The 17146-nt window shown below is 37.1% G+C and overlaps 1 protein-coding gene across 5 annotated transcripts; it reads right to left on the reverse strand.

The window, feature by feature from the left end:
- Positions 1 to 2531: 2531 nt before the first annotated feature.
- Positions 2532 to 17146, reverse strand: LOC131789421 (adenosine receptor A3-like). 5 transcript variants are annotated; one of them, XM_059106530.2, is made up of 4 exons: positions 17047 to 17083; positions 12776 to 12838; positions 11486 to 11548; positions 2532 to 4292 (listed from the first exon to the last, which is right to left on the reverse strand). In XM_059106530.2, exon 4 carries the CDS (start codon positions 4282 to 4284, stop codon positions 3076 to 3078), a length of 1209 nt encoding a protein of 402 aa, XP_058962513.2. In that variant the 5' UTR covers positions 4285 to 4292; positions 11486 to 11548; positions 12776 to 12838; positions 17047 to 17083; the 3' UTR covers positions 2532 to 3075. The 5 variants fall into 5 exon arrangements, with proteins under 5 accessions (XP_058962513.2, XP_058962514.2, XP_066028771.1 ...); XM_059106531.2 differs by lacking the exon at positions 12776 to 12838 and having other exon boundaries at positions 17047 to 17142; XM_066172674.1 differs by lacking the exon at positions 11486 to 11548 and having other exon boundaries at positions 17047 to 17081.

Genomic DNA, 17146 nt, shown 5'->3' on the forward strand with positions numbered 1-17146 from the left:
ATCGGTTCTTGTGATATTCGTCTCGCACTACTTGGCGCTCTAAAAATACCACTTTTGACCGCAGCTGACAACCTAAAGAACCACTCACCGTTTTTTTTTTTTCCCTTTCGCTCTGGTAATTTTCATCAAACGTTGCAGTCTGTCTTCGCGATACCAAAATAGGAACCTGAGCAATGCAACCTTTTGCGTTTGCCGATTTAAGCAAAATCAAATGTAACTTTATCGGTTATAGGCTCATATGACCATTTTTCGCAGGCCTTTCGAGACACGTGATTCAAAGGAATGGTCTCAGTCATAAGATGAATAAGATGAATCTTTCTCGCTTTTCCTATCGATCAGGGCGAAAAACATGGTTAACCCAGAAGGAGTGAAAAGAGAGGAAATCTTTCTATAACAGAACCTTCTCTCTTTTACTCACGCGATTAAAGCGATACATCTAAATCCTATTACTGGGGAGAGCAGGATGTTTGCTTAAGCGTCCAAAGTACTTCCTGTAGGTCAGTGGTTCGACTCCTTGTGGAGACATTTTGAACAGGCTATTTTTAGAGAGCGATCACCTGGTGCAAGAAACACCATGGTGGAAAATGAAGTTTAGAATCTGGTTTCCAAAGCTAATCGATGTTAGTAAGATGTTTTTTGTTTTTCATGTGACAGTGCGCAATTTTCTTCCCGGTCAGTGAGTCAGTCCTTTTTTCACCCTTTTCTTTTAACAATTGTTTTAATTAACTTTTAATTTACATACAACAGTGCAATACTACTACGTAAAACACTTACAGTAATTACGATACTAACAATGCTTACGTGACTTCAATTCATAAAACCCCTTTTTCTATTTATACTTATCAATACTCACGTTTAAGACAACTTACCAAAAGGATCTCTCTCTCTTAAATTAATATACAGTACAAACTTTATGATGCTTACACTACTTGCATTACGAATTTTAAATCAATAATTAGCTTACTCTACATACTAAACAATACTTACAGTGGGTGAGGCAATTACAATTTATGAGAGGTAGACTACAGACCTTAAACTCGGAACTTAAGTTCGTTAACAAAAAAAAAAGCAGTGCAGACTTTGAATGAACCAACCACATATTCTCTCCGCGCCGTATCAAAAATAAATAAATAAATAAATAATAAAACAAATAGATCAATATAAAATAATATTATGATGATGGTTCCCATCTTTTCCTAAAGTCTTGAAGTTTCCTGTTTCTTGAGGCAATAAGCCTTTCAGTCTCCTGCTTAGTTTCTACTTTGTGTAGAAACAGATTAAACTTTGGGACGGATTTGTTTCTTCTACAGTGCCATGTACATAGTTTACCCAGAATTATTTGATAGTTTAACAGATCATTCCTATTTAAAATGCCAACCATAACATATTTGAGAGATTAGCTTCAATTTTCAGTCAGAAAATTAGACCACCAATTGCAAAACCTCTTCCAAATGGCGCGCACATAAGAGCAGTAATGAAAGAGATGGTATAAGTCTTCTATGTAAATTGCGCAAAAGGAACACTTCTCTGACTCAATTAACCCAATTTTGAATAATCTGGTATTTGTAAACAGAATGTTATTCTTTTTTCCACCTTGCTAACTAAGAAGGGCTCATTTCTTTGCTTTGAGTATATACCCACATGCCCTTGCGCCTAAAATAGAAAACGTTAATGCTCAGCAACTTAGCCAGACTGAGTAGATATCATTAATTTTTAAGATAACGAAGACCCACCTAAAAACGTTCAGTTTCTGATGACATTCTCTTCGGCGATTCTCGATCAAAATAGGTCTAGATTTGAAGTGGAAATATCGAAACAGAATTCAGCAGGCTTGATATGTTTAAGTCGTACACATTTATTTTGTTTCGTAAAGTGTATGAGTTTTGGCTGATAATACATATTAAGCAGTGCTACACACTGCCTGACAGTCCTGGACTGTCACTGACTCAAAGAAAACTTGCCGCCTATAGTAGTGTTATATCGCCCGTAACATCACAAAATAATTCAAGAAAACTGGGATTTCATTTAAAATATTGGTTAGGTGGCTGGCATTTATATGCAATCGATTGCAAAAACGATGACACTTACAAATGCGTTTACAATGAACAATGAACAATGAGACCTTATGGCTCTTTTGGTACGCATGGTAACACGATAACCTCCATTAATACGCGGTGAATGATAGAAGCTATCCTCGCTTCCCTGGAAGGTTCTTAATGAATAGTAAGAAAAGTGAATCACTGATTATGTATTTGCTCGAACATTACCCATAAGGCCGTTGGGTCTCATCGTCCATGGATCATGCTTTTTAGATGTCAACGTTTTTGCAATTTAGTGTACACAGATGGCACCCATCCCATCTACGTCAGTTTCCCACTTATTCAACTCACTTGGATAGAAAAATTTCTCTGATCCAACCTACAACTGCTTTCTTGATGCAGGAGATACCCCCAGCTGTTAAACTTTCCTTATAATCTTTTCAGGTTAACCCTGTTCAGTACATGATAACATAACTTTTATAGCACAGACGATTGCAATAATCCTTGTTTTTAATGATATGTTGTGTCGTTAGCACTCTTAAAATTACCGAGCTTTAGCGTTACTGTTTCACGTGCTACGGTCATGCATCCAAGCAACGCTATATCATCATCACGTTCAGTAACCTCAACTGGCTGAACAAAAAAGAGATATATTAATAGGACAAGTTATACAATATCAGTTAGTGATATGTTATGTACATTATTAAGGCTTATTATAGATTTCCAATGTTAACCACTAAGTATTGTGGTTACATGATGCCACTGAATCAACAAAGGCATTTTACCTCTCAGTTAGTACATGCACTATGATTGGTCAGTTTGGCGTGCGGTATTTTACTGTTCACCCTGCTAAATTCGAACGTTTGTTTGAATTAAATCTCCCCACTCTATTTGAACCAAGAAATTTGATAAACACATTACTAACCTCGTTTTCTCGGTCAGTGTTATAAGTTATGGAACCTCGTACTCGGTTCGTAGTAAGAGGAATATAAGAGTATATGAGGAATGTAAAGTCACATACAGGGCCAATATGATTTCAAACTCCACTGATAACCTGAACATTGGCATTTAGAAGTTCTAAGTTAGAATTGTTTCTGTCCAGGTTTTTGCTTGGTGGCCAATTATTTTCTAGTCCGATATTTACCCTGACCAATGTGGCGGACGTTTCTCTACCTCTAAGACTGAAAGTTTTGAAAAAATATTCCTTTTTTCTCAATTTCTGGAATATTTTCTTGAATGCATCTTTGAACTCTTTACTGACAATGTAATACACTATTGGATTAATAGATGAATTGACTCCAACGAACAATATGATTTGGCCAAAGATCAGGCCAATATAAGGATTTTTCGAAAACTCTGGTGCAAATAGGATTGCAGTGCGGTAAACGTTCAAAGGGAGCATTGTCACAGCGAACAAAATAACCAAAGGTGTGAGAATACGTCTAGTTTTATTGCTTTGATTCAAAGCTTGCATGTCCTGTCTTTTCTTGCTTTGTGAAGACGGTGATACGATCACAGCCTTGTCGTCATCCACAATCGACATCGAGTTTCGGAATACTACACTTTCTCGTATTCGCTTCTTAATCTTTAGATAGGTAAATGCGATGACAGCAAGAGGGGAAACATACCAAAGCAGAACAAGAGCTAAAGAATAAGCCAGATACATTCTATTGGGCCATATTTGGTGACAGGTTGGTGGGTTGGGCTTGTAGGCCATCACGGGATATACAGGAACGCTTCCAACTAAAAACGATGCAAGCCAAACACCAAATACGGTCAGTTTAGTTCTCATTTGAGACCTGCTCTTGATCCTGTAGCGGTTTGCACCACAAATATTCCGATATCTTTCAATGGCAATGATTGTGATCGACCAGATGGATGCTCCAAAGAAGATCTCCAGCGTAGGAGATAGATACAAACAAAAAAATTTTCCTAGCACCCAACGAACTGGGATGAAGTATCTAATCACATTTATTGGGACGAGCACCGTTAAAACTCCCAAGTCTGCGATGGCCAAGCTCAGTAGGTAAAAGTTCATAGATGTCTTCATCTTGGGGAGTCCAAGGATTACAGCGCACACTAAGATGTTGCCAATAATTCCCAGAAATACCACAGTTGACCACAGAGTGGCTTGGAGCACTTTGGCTTCTAGGGACTGATGAAAGTTCTCTGGAGACTCAGATGAATCCGATATAAAAGAAGCATTAAAAACTGTTTTGTTGATATTCAAGTCCTCCATGCTCATTCTTTGATCTGCCGGAGAACAAAAAATAATTTGCTGAGAATATGAAATGTTACCGACTCTGGTGAATTGTGTGGGCTTGAGCATTATCTTTCATGTCACATTTCTTATCTACACTTTTCAAACCCTTAGCCAAAAGTTTAGGGATCCGCCGGGTTTTCTCCATTAATGGTAATAATGGAATGAATGACGAACGTCTTTACACGCTCCACTACTTTTTGAATTTTTTTCTAAAACTTTCATGTGTCTTTCCCTCTCCCTCATTTCATTATTGCCTAGTGCAACGTTTTTGGGGAAATGGGGGACTTTCAAATAACTTATTACAGATGTATTACAAGAGTTTTGTTTATTGTGTTGAGGATTGTTGACCACCCGATAAGGGAAGACATGCCAACTACTTTTGCCACTCACAGTAGCTGTAAGAGAGTGTATGGACCATGCCGTAGAGACTGATGTTTCCAAAAAATTATTCAAACATGATCTCGTTCGTTTATAGAGAGGTTGTGCCTTTCTCATGATCATTGCCATTTCCAAAACCCTCTTACGAACATGCTCAGAAGCATGAATACGCATAGGCCAAAGTGGTGTGACTATCTGGATGAATCTTGCTTGTAAACGAGGTTGACCCATTGGAACATTTCACCGCTGCTTGTATCTGACGTTATGGCAACGGAATGCAAACAACCAATTTGACATAGACTTTCTTAGTGAACTGTTTTCGTGGGCGTACAAGTTGTGTTCGATCCAAATGGTTACGTGGATCAAATTACAAATGTAGCTTAGTGGATCAACCCCGAAAGTTACGAATGAAGATCAACGAGTAATCGTAAAAAATATTTGATGATTTTTCAGCTAATCAAAATATGTTTGCGAAGTATGGAGACTTGACAGATGTTGTGCTTACAAACTTTATCGGGTCTCTTATCTTCACTTTGCGGAATATAATACAAGTTTGTTTTAAAGGCAAACGGAAAAGTTAATTCTGGCGCTTAAAGGAAACAAGTCAGGCCTAAAAACAGTTGAAAAGTATGACAGAAGCAAACGGATGACGACAAAGAGTCAGCATAAGCTACTAAAGTATTTGTAAAAAAGCTGTATTTTTCAAGGAATTATAATCGCACCTTGACAAACTGCTAAAAGCAAGCGGTACTATTTTTTTATCAGCAACAGCTGTAAGTCTCATCAGCTGATGTCTACCTAAGTCATTTGTGATGTTTTATTTGATAATTTTGTTATCAGCAACAGCTACAAGTCTTATCAACTGATGTCTTCCAAAGTAATTTATGGTATTTTTTGTTATTATACCTGCATTCTGTTGTGCTTGTATCGTGAAATCATTCTACAGTAATTTCGTTTGTCCATCGATGCTATTAGTTTGAGTAGACATTTTTTGTAATGTAATTTTGAAGAAATTAAAGCGAACTCGTTTTATTTGTTCAGGCATTGTAATATTTTTCACGGAAATAACGACCAAACTGCACTTACCTTCCTAATGATAAAGGTGATGTCGCATAATATTTTCAAAAGCTGCTCTGGCTTTGTCACGGCACGTGCATCATTGGATCAAACGTATTACCCGACAAAGAAAACAAAAATATTTTCCTTTCTCCTTTCAAATCTATTTTAAAGCCCAGAAAATATATTTGAGACTAAGGCCAATGCCGTTTTACATTGAAATTTGAACGACTGTAAGGTCTAGCAATTATCTCATTTCTGCCACAAGGTAGAAATTCAAATATTTGATCGGCATCTCTTTTTTTGTTTTGTTGTTTTCAGTTTTTTGCAAAGACGGACCTTCTTAAAAGTTTGATGATAGCCTATTCTGACAAAAAGAAAAACCAATACCATTGTTAGGAATTTGCACAATTACCCAAAGTTTGCTGAGAACTCAAGTTCTCAATTTTTGATATGTTTGTTTGAGATGGAAATGCCATGCTGTAAATATATCTGAACAAACCACTGAAAACGTACCAAAATTTCCTAAAATAAACTATATATATCGAAGTCAGCGACCCACAATCTTTATTGAAAGGTCAGTCTGAATAAAGAGAATTATTTCATTTTGCACCCGAAAATTTTTGTCTCGGGAATTTGTATCTTGCAATGTTTTTCTTTTGACGGTAAGCACTCGCGTCCTGTGCTCTGCCGTATCTCAGTGAAATTCCCTAAGAAATGCTTTTGATTTCTTCCTAGAAAGTGACGACAAAATTCTCTTTGAGATCGTAGTAATCGATGAATATTCTTCACGAAACACCTGTCTGATTCATTGAAGAAAAAAGAAGAGCAGGAAATCCTACATGTGAGGGGTTTTTAAAATGATTTATTTACATTCCCAAGCCGCTTGTGATTGGTTGATGCAGCCTTGAGACAGAAAAATATTTTAAGTTCTCTGTGGCAGTGGTATTAAAACGTAGATAAGGGGCATCATTTTAAAAGCCGTCAAGATCATATTCAATAATCAAGCAGCGTATAGAAACGGAAGTTTTTTCAATTTATTAGCATCAGGTGCACAAGAAACGTGAAGCCAACACGTACAGAACGAATTGACGACAATTGACAATTGACAATTGACAACAAAAGAAAATGAATTTTTGTTTGGAAGAAGAAGAGGAGAAATGATTTGTGGTAATCCGGTACAAAGCCTTTTATAAAAAATATTTTCTAGTTTTTGAAATACTCTTTTTAATGTTGGTCTCAGTGTCATAATCATGCAAATAATTTCAATTTTAATCCATAAATTTCCAACTATCTTGACATTGAAAAAGACGTAGCTGAGTTTGTTAAGAAATTCAGACCGATTTAGATGGATATTGGGTTTGATTTGCTCCAGGGAAATAAAAATATGACTCGTTACGAGTAATTTCTATTCATTTTGTTACTGTGTAAAAATAATTACTAGAAAGCAACGGTAACACATTGCAGAAATTTTCTTGGTTCATTTTCACATCCTCCCTCCACTCTCATTTTACGTTTCAATTCAATTTGATCTTATCAAAATCAAAGAAGTCACGAATGGATGTTAGCTGAGGTAAAAAAAAAAACATCCAACTCTCGGCTTCGTATATAAAACGATCCAAACGGACGAATTTTTAGAAGATTTTTTTTTTAACGAAGAACCAACTTTCCTTCTTAGAGGGAATGAGGAATTTATAATTTAGATCGAGAACAAGATAAATCAGGTTAACCAGTTTCTTTGCTTCTTGTGGTTATTATTTTTGGACTAAGATTTAAGCAGTAAAGACCATATTTTTAAAAGAGCACTGCCGGCTTACCTAATAATGATACTTCCTGATTTACTTCGAATCTGCAAGCACTCCGAAAGATCCAATCTCGACCAAGCGTGAAAGTTGGAAGTTTTTCGCCGAAGAGAATTGACCCACTGCAGTGCTAATGTACACTACATTTAAAAATCGATCCTTTTAGTACCCAGAATGCAAAGGGATGATTCACACACCACACGATCGACGAATCGCACAAATTGACTTTAAACATAACATGTCGAGTCCTTAAGTTCAAAAATCTCACATGAAAAGGTAGTACTTAAAAGCTGAAGAGGTTTGTTATAAATATCTATCGATTGGTTTAAACGGAACACAAAACGCTTCCCGACCACATAAATCATGTATTTCAAATCAGCACGAAACCACAAAAGTATAATATATTTTGAGCTAAAAAATGGGGGCAAACTTCAACAGGACTTAACTACGCATCGCAAGTTGTCCGCTAAGCTTGCTAATGAGGGCTGTTTAGTTCCCGCAACACTTTGCATCATACCAGAAATGTTCACAATTAACATGCAATATTAAGCGTGATATTTAAACAGGTGTTTACCAAAAATGCTGGATTTACAGAACTATTCCAGCTCCATGCAATTGCAAAAAAAGAAAAACTTTCGCGGCAAAGCAATTTACTGTCGGGAAGGGCACGAAAAATAACGTAATCAAGTTGGTGTCGCATGCAAATTAGGTTTTCTCAGAGCTAAGTTTTAATTTAGCTATGGACTGCTCTATTGCGGTTGAAAGCTATTCTAGCGGCTTCCCTTCGATTGTTGAAACTACGCAAATAAATTATTCGGTTCCTTTCACCTTTTCTTGTAGCTTTTAAAAGCCTAGCCATATGATTGCCTAAGGCAATGAATTTGTGCTTTTTCTGAAGGGACAGTTTTCATCGCGTGGGGCTTTAGACATCTGGTCAGGTATTCGGCAATAAACGATTGCATTGTGTGGGACATAGCCACGACCCTAGTCCGATCGAAGAACTGTAGTTTTTATTGGAGATTATGACGCCTGGGGAGTTCTACTGTAAAACAAATTCCATGCTTTTTAGATTCAAATAGTCTGTACTTGAATTATCCGCACGCCACGGCTCCATCCGTTGATTTTATAGCCCAATTTGGCATAATGATAACATGACGTGACGTCCAGTTCAAACTCCATTTGAATGAAAACTTGAATTAGACGGTAGGAAGAGCTTATTCAAATCAGTTTTGTGTGACCAAATTACTGCACAACAGGAAACCATTCAGATAAACCTACCCTAAGAGACGTCCAGTTCAAACTCCATTTGAATGAAAACTTGAATTAGACGGTAGGAAGAGCTTATTCAAATCAGTTTTGTGTGACCAAATTACTGCACAACAGGAAACCATTCAGATAAACCTACCCTAAGAGATAAGTAAATAAACGACTGAATTCAGAATTTTCTGTTTAGCATATGGCACGATCCAAACGTTTTATAACCAAGAAGCTTTCATCTCAAATACAACACGCTTATACTTCATATCATCGTGTTTTAAGGATTACGAGGGAAATGCAATTGAATTTTACTCAAACCGATGCAATATTGATTGGAAGAGTTGATTCACAAACACGAGAATTTCAAAGTATGTTTTAGATCACCTCCGGATTCAACAGACCCTTACACCGATGATATCTTTCGTAATTCTCTTTACTGTCTACCATAAATTTCTTATGATGCGAAATTTAAGAATTTGGTATTAAATCAGGTGGTATGCCCCTTTACACCTGTCTGTTTGATTATGTATTGGTATTGTAAGGAGAAATTTCCTCTTAGTCACTCCAGGGAATAAAAGAGTTAACCCTTTAACTCCAAGATCAAATTTGTAATTCTCTTTTCTGTCCACCATACAATTCTTATAATGTTAGTTCAGAGAATTTAGTATTGGATCAACTAATTATCCCCAGATTTATATTTTTCTCTATTGTCCTCACTTATCTCGTTGATATTGTATAGAAATTATATGGAGAAATTCTGTCTTGGCAACTCCAGGGAATAAAAGAGACAAAGAAATGGTGAAATTCTTGTATATAACAGATTGCAAAGTAATGTTTTCAAACAAAGAAAGAAGACTAAAATTGACCACATAAAAAAAAAAATGCAAATTCAAAATGATGAGCATTTAAGCCACCTGGCATAAGTTCATTGTATTCATGGTCTCTGAATCTATAGAACATTTAAGTGAATTTTAAATCTATTTTGCCTTTTATCACTCTACATTCAATTAAGAGAACGAAAACAACGTGTCCAACTAAGATTAAACTTGATGCAGTCTTCCTTTTAAGTTTTCTACATCCGTTAAAAAAAAATTCCCTAAAAATTCATAAGTACGTCGTGGGGTTAACGACAATTATTAAATTTATTTTGAGGATGTCTTTTCTTGTCGTCAAACTCCAGTTTTACAACTGTGTCTATACCAAGTGGATACATCATAAATTCTCTATAAAATCGTTCTCATACAAAGAGAAAATCGTTTCGAGTGTCTTATTTTTATAGTCACTTTTCACGATCCAGAAAATTATTTAAATCATGACGTCACTCAACCATTGCAAAGGGACTCCTTGGGATGTTGTTTTGAACTTTCCCCATCGCAAGAACGATTTTGGTTTTAGAAATAACAAGTACTTAATTTTACATGCCTCTGCGACGTAAGCTTTTCAAGAAATGACAGCCTGATGTTGTTAATATTTTCTAGAACCCAAAATAAATGAATGTTTGAATGGAAATTTCTCGACTTAAATCGGCGAAAACAGCACCTGACGCGTGACGTCACTCAACCATTGCAAAGGGCTCCTTGGAAAGTTGTTTTGAACTTTCCCCATCGCAAGAACGATTTTGGTTTTAGAAATAACAAGTACTTAATTTTACATGCCTCTGCGACGTAAGCTTTTTAAGAAATGACAGCCTGATGTTGTTAATATTTTTCTAGAACCCAAAATAAATGAATGTTTGAATGGAAATTTCTCGACTTAAATCGGCGAAAACAGCACCTGACGCGTGTCAAGACTTTGCAAGAGCTTATTTTTGAAGTGTGTTTGTTTTAGCACTATATAGATATCCTTTGCACTTTTGATTCTATTAATTTTAACTTTTTCGCCCGCATTATTGGATTCATAATTTTAGCTTCTTTACCATCAGTACTAATTCTTATTCCGTAAAACATTAAAGTGGTTACGATGGAGATTTTGCGCAAATGTTATGAGCTGTACATCTTAAATCATGGTAGCAATTGAACCGCAAGACATTAGACTCTTTAGTCTTGCTGTCTCCTGGTCCTAAATCAATTGTTTCAGTGAAAGAGAAGAACTTAATGTGTCACAAAATGATTGAACAAGTCAGAAGTCTTCTGAACAATGAAAGGTGTCATCATTTATAATGTGCAGCTGGCCTGCCGTCATCCTTTCACTGACTGAAATCTTTTATAATTTCAGTCTAGGAAAACTGATCTGGGCTTTTAACCTTTGTTTAGCGTACAGTTGTGACTTAATTTCAGCCATAGCTCAGTAAGCTGTCCTAGAGTAAAAATGTTCGTTTTCTTCAGTTTTTTGAAGTAATATAAACATCAATTAAAGTTATCCTTAGGTATATAAAAAAGAAATCAAAACCAAGTTTTAATTTCAAGCCTGGACGACTGCTTACGGCAGCCTCTCAAACAACAGAACTCAAAGTTTCGATTCTCCATTTAAATTCTGAACTGAAAAACACTACTGTTTACACCATGAAAGAACCGAGGCCAGCGCTGGAGGAATGACGTACGCTCCGAGTGATCGAAAGCTACCGTCTGGGGCACTACAAGCTCTCAGTTATTTTACAAAATCAATAGGCCGCAGTTTCTCTATATTTACCAACATGTAACCTATTTGATATTCTGGGACAACGCTCAAAAATTTTTTTCTAAATCACTCACCTTCGGCTAGTGATTCACAGTTTTTTCTCTTGTTCTTTCCACGCGGCCCCCAACAAAAAAACCCTGAATTTTGAAAAATTCAAATAATTAAGATCAACAAGGCTGAGTTTTCGTTAAAAAAAAAATATATTAAGATTACATGACTGCGTGGGTTTTCAAAGATGTATTGTAAGAAAAACCATGCCGCCTGTGTGGAGTGATAGAATGACTACTTAAAGATTAAAAAGGCCATCTGCCATCAAGTCAGTATTTCCGCCGTTTAGCTGGTTTACAGATACGTTTGTGTTGTGTACATATGGCGTCCGATTCGGTTGAAACCAAACTGCATTTTATTTCACTTGAAGTGTTGAGTTTTGTGGCCATAGATGAAGTTCGAAAACACTGTTGCCAATGGTGGCCGACACAAATGCAAATTGGGTAATTAAAGAGACTGTGCAGCGGAACGAAAACAACGATAATGACTGAAGAAGTCGATCACGACTCCTTCACAAGGTGCGGCTCAAGTTCAATAAGTTTTATCCCATTTTGAGGGCGAAATGTCAGCAGTTTGACTATAGATTCTGTGCGAAGGCTGGAAATCGCGTATCGAATGTTAGGTATTATTGCGAAATAATCATTGAGATTAATTAGTGACTGTTATGACTCAGTCTGATCAGGTTTCCAAAATTTATCCTCCTGGACAGAAAGTTGCTAACATCGCGCCTATTGCCGTAAAGGATCTCATAGTGCCTGTTCAGAATTTGAAGAATAGTTCATCACCGGTTCCAAATTGCGTTTCCTAAAATTCAAAGAGGTTAATATTCTATCTAGTTTTTTTTTTTTTTTTGTGAGTTTCTTTGTGGTCTCCAATTTAATAAACTCCCAGGTATATGTGCGTGCGTGGTTTGTTGCACACTGGTAGATGAAGATGTGAGATGTAGCTGAGGATTCCTTTAAAAATCTCGCTATGTGGTTGTTTGTGAAACGAATCCACTTGCAACACAATGGGTTTTCTATAGCCATCTGTAAAGTATTAGTTGTGGTCACACCAGAGAGTTAATTCACGACACAGGCATCCTAACTAAAGCGGTGTCCAACTGTCCAAAATTGCGGCTATTAAAGTTACATAATTTCAAACTCTCAACTCGAACTTTTCTATTTACTACTTAAATTCGACATGCCCTTAGAGACACGATTCAGCAAGTATTCACAATAGAGTCTATTGAGCAGTTTCTGGGGCTTACAAGGCGTAATTTGAGAATCGACTCATGTTTGTAAAAGTCTTCAGACAGACTAATAACTTGCACCTACCTATTTCACGTGATCTTAGCTTCTTAACTGGACACGGTTCTCACTTCGACATTTGTCGTGGTTCTATGGAGTAAATATTCGTGCACTAAGCGACAACAGCGCTAAAGACTCTTCTGACCCACGCGCTGAAATTAACAAAGTTTCAATGGTTTTTTTGTTTTTTTTTAAATAATATCCAAGGGTCAGTGATTCGCAATGCTGCACGTGTTTCATCTGGCGTCAGGCCATTACCACCCGTTTATGCAGAACCGATACCTTGGACTGGATTTGTAGTTATTTGATTCTACATTGGATAGAGAACCACATTAAAATAGAGGTTTCCTAGAGTGTCTCAAAAAAGCTATCGAGGCTGCTAGCTAAATATCAGTCGACTTTTGCAAAGAAACACTGTTGTAAGATGGTTAGATCTGTGCAAACAACGGTTTATCAGAAAATTTTTCAATTGAATGTCAAAAGTTATCTGAGATTGTCTGTGCTAGCTTTGCCGAACTCCGCTCCTTAGTTTGTCACAAAAACTGGCACCGCGACGCCTTTTAAGGCGATCTGATTTATGCCGTCATCATTTGAATATTTGTTCTAAACGTGTGCTCATTATTGGAGGGTCTTGATAGATTGATGGCTGTTATGGTCAACAGCTAAAGTAATGTTACGGCTAACGATTACTTTCTTTCTTTTGCGGTTTACAGAATTAAATTCAATTGTTTTGAAAAGTTATTGAATAATTTTCATTGTCCCTAAACGCATTTACTCGGGGGGGGGGGGGGTCAAGTAGCAATGATGATTAATTATAACCTTTTTTTCGGCTTAATTTGAAAATTTTTGCGCTTTAAGATTGACCACTATTGAAACACTATTACCATTGTGACATTCACTCCCTCTGTCCAGTAAACTGTTAGAAATGAAACAACTCACTCTTTTTTGGACAAAAAAGGCCGCCCCTCTAGTATTTAAAAAATATCATCAACTCTTCAAGTTCTCCCCCTGCCCTCCTCCCCTCCTGTCGACGCAAATGATAACTAGTCCATAAATTTTTACACAGAAACTACTTAACTTTCTGGAGCTCCGCTTTAGGCTTGAGTAAATCTGTAGATAATTTTTCTTTGTTCCCATTAACAGTTGAGATCTCATTAGTCTGGCTTTTTTGACGATCAGATAATGGGCATAAAACATAGATTTAATGATAAATATAACTGCTTGTTTAGTAAACCTTCGATTTCAAAGAGAGCTCGCTCCCTCTCTTCCCCACACCCCTGAAAAATACAGGATTTCGTTCAGCCTCTCTTTCTTGTTTCCCAAATCCAGCATCACACTCATTCCACAATATCCGGCTTGATAATTTAAGAAGTCACGAGTATGACCCAGAACCAACTAACAGATATTTTTGGCATTGAAAAACATGGACTGGACCATTGGACACTTGGACTATTTTTTGGAAAATTTTTTGGACCAATTTTTTTGGATTATTTTTTGGTCCACTGCTGAGTTATGCGTGTGCCTTAAGAGTCGACTTGTGCACCATCAGTTGCTTCACGTTTCCCTTTGTGTTTACGGTAAACTATTACTAAATTTATCTATCTTCCTTTTGTCATTGATCTTATCAGACGAGATCACAGAATTTCCGGTCCTTAGCCGGCCTTAACTTAGCAGCATAGAATTCACGAGCGCTATCGCAATTTTAAAGTTTATACCTTTAACGTATAAAATCGTTGTTGGTACAACCGTAGAAAGCAATTTTCTCTCTTTTCAGATTGACAGTTTTCCCCTTTAAATACAATGAAGACACGCTTGAGTACATGGAAGGTTAAAGCACAGCTTCAGCGCTAGATAATTCTCAAATGACATGTTTGCCTTCTATGGTTTAAGGGCGCAATTTTGCTTTCATATAGCCACTGCATTCATTGAATCCACACAAGAGCAAATAACAGAGTTGCCTTTTTCGAAAATTACAGATTTCTAATTCACAAATGAAGTATTTACCTTTCGCAAATCGATTTTACCGATTTTAGTTAATCTCACCCTAAAACATTTTTTCACTTTGTTTCGCTTCGCAAATTACAATAAGCCCTCTCAGAGACAATGACAATACGACTTTGATACTTCGCAAAGACTCGAGAGAAAACGAAATCTCTTTCCAATTTCTGAAAGAGTCTAAGTTGATAAGTAATTTAGTGTTAACAACTGAGTTGAAAACGTAAATTAGCCGCCGTAAAGGGTAAAAAAGCTGACGTTTCGAGCGTTAGCCCTTCGTCAGAGCGACGAAACGTCAGCTTTTTTACCCTTTACGGTGGCTAATGTACGTTTTCAGCTCAGTTGTTAACACTAAATTACCTGCTATACTTTCCCACCGACGCAGCACCACAGTTTCTTTAGGAACTTACCCCTTTAATTATGAGTTGATAAGTGTCTGCTAACTGCAGGCCAAATCAAAATATTATACAAAGGTAGGTAGAGAAAAACGAATTGCACAAATAAAGTTAAAGTGTGTGGGCTGTGAGGAATTGGGCAACGATAACTTCTCTGTCTACACCTGTTATATCACCTTTTGTTGTGTTTGCATGTTATCAAACAAATCAGTAATTGTCATATATTAATAAATGCTAAGAATTATCATTTCCTGTATTTGGCTTTATTTTTCCCCATATGTACTCTAGAGACCTAGCTCTATCACGATCATTTTTGGGACCATTTTATCGGGGGAAGGCAGGCCATTAGTACTAAGAGGGGGATGGGGTACAGGCTATCAGTTCTCAGGGAGGGGTGGGAGGCAGACTGTTGTTACTGAAGGAGGGGTGGAGGATGAACTATTAGTACACAGAGAGGGTTGGGAAGTTGTTGTGTTAGTAAATGCTACTGATTAATGGAGTTTTCACTAGATCATGCAAATTATTTTGAGCGGTTTTTCGACTGACGTAGCGTTTCTTTATTTTTTGGTCAAGCGAATGAGAAACCGGCACTGAAACACTGGACTGTAATTGTTATTGAAAATATCACCAATTCCCGTTTTCGATCCTCCACTATTAAGTCATGCATGTGTCCTCTAAGTCAACATGTGCCAGTGTTAAACGATACTCACGCGTTATCCCTGTCTACTCAAATAAGCTTATTTTGAAATGCGAGCACTGTCGACCCTAATTTTATCGCTAATGTCGACACGTGTCACAGTTAATGGTCACCTAAAACACGACAACAGTTTGAAAACGTTATCTACGGAAACCTTGGTATTGTTCATAATTTTCCTTTAATAAAAAAAATAATTGACATCAATATTCCCACACATGACAACGCAATCCGGAAAAATGATTAAAAACCTATTTTGGGATGATATACAGAGCCTTCAAGGGTCAAAAATACTCTACACAGCGCCTTAAGAAAAACAAGTCAAGAATAACACGTGTCTACTTTATCTTTCCAAACACATTTGCGATTTCTGTCCCGCTAAAATCAATGTTCAACTCATGTTTGGTTGTTTTGGAGCCTCTTACATATAACACTGCTAAAAAAGGATAATTTTGGTCTCAGCCGATGAGTTACAATGCTATAGTCCATCTGCTTCTTCTCGGATGGTTTCAGGGCTTTTCTCGGCTTTTCTCGGCTTTTCTCGGCTTTTCTCGGCGTTTCTCGAACTTCATGCAAGCGCGTTTGCCGGCTCTAAATCTGAGATCGATGCGTATATTCACTGCAGCAGAGACCTCTACTAACATGCGAAATGTCGGAATAATGAGCACACCCAGGCAGCATACTGATGCCGTGAGCTGTAACATGTCTGTCTAAGTTGGGCCAGGGTCACGTAACAAAACCAGAATTAAATCATGGAATTTTAAATCTGAAGGATGTGAACAGCAAAGTGTGCTATTTAATTCAATGAGTTTAGAAAAGAGAAGCTAATGGAAACATACTCTGTCTTGCTTCAGACAGAGGAGAACTCGCAAGATAAATACTCACGCTATCATTTATCTGCTTGATGCAGTTCCGGCGATTAAAAATTGCTGATATATTGTGAATCTAATGTTGCATTTTGGTATAATTTTAGCGCTTTCACTAGCGACAGTCGCGAATAAAATTAAGCACCGATGATAATGAACCAAGGGCAGGTTTTGGACAAATTTGCAATCTGATCAAACTCGGCATTTACCGTAACGAAGAATGAATGCCTGCGGATACCATAAAGCTTCCGACAAAAGTACGTATATTGCTTAATAATCTCTATCAAAAGCTTGCGAGAAATGACGACATTTTTTGTTAATTAGAGTAAAGATGTCAGCAAAACGTACCTTAAAAATGCAAAGATCCTCCTTCACTCAAGTCTGCTTAGACTGTACAGTGAATTTGCTGCTTTCACCGCCACGCTTGAGGCCCACAAGGTAAATGGTT

Source organism: Pocillopora verrucosa, chromosome 9 (genome assembly GCF_036669915.1).
Source record: "Pocillopora verrucosa isolate sample1 chromosome 9, ASM3666991v2, whole genome shotgun sequence".
Taxonomy (NCBI): domain Eukaryota; kingdom Metazoa; phylum Cnidaria; class Anthozoa; order Scleractinia; family Pocilloporidae; genus Pocillopora; species Pocillopora verrucosa.

Excerpts from the sequence above, each read along its gene's own strand:
- LOC131789421 (XM_059106532.2), bottom strand. The coding sequence starts at position 4,284 with ATGAGCATGGAGGACTTGAATATCAACAAAACAGTTTTTAATGCTTCT.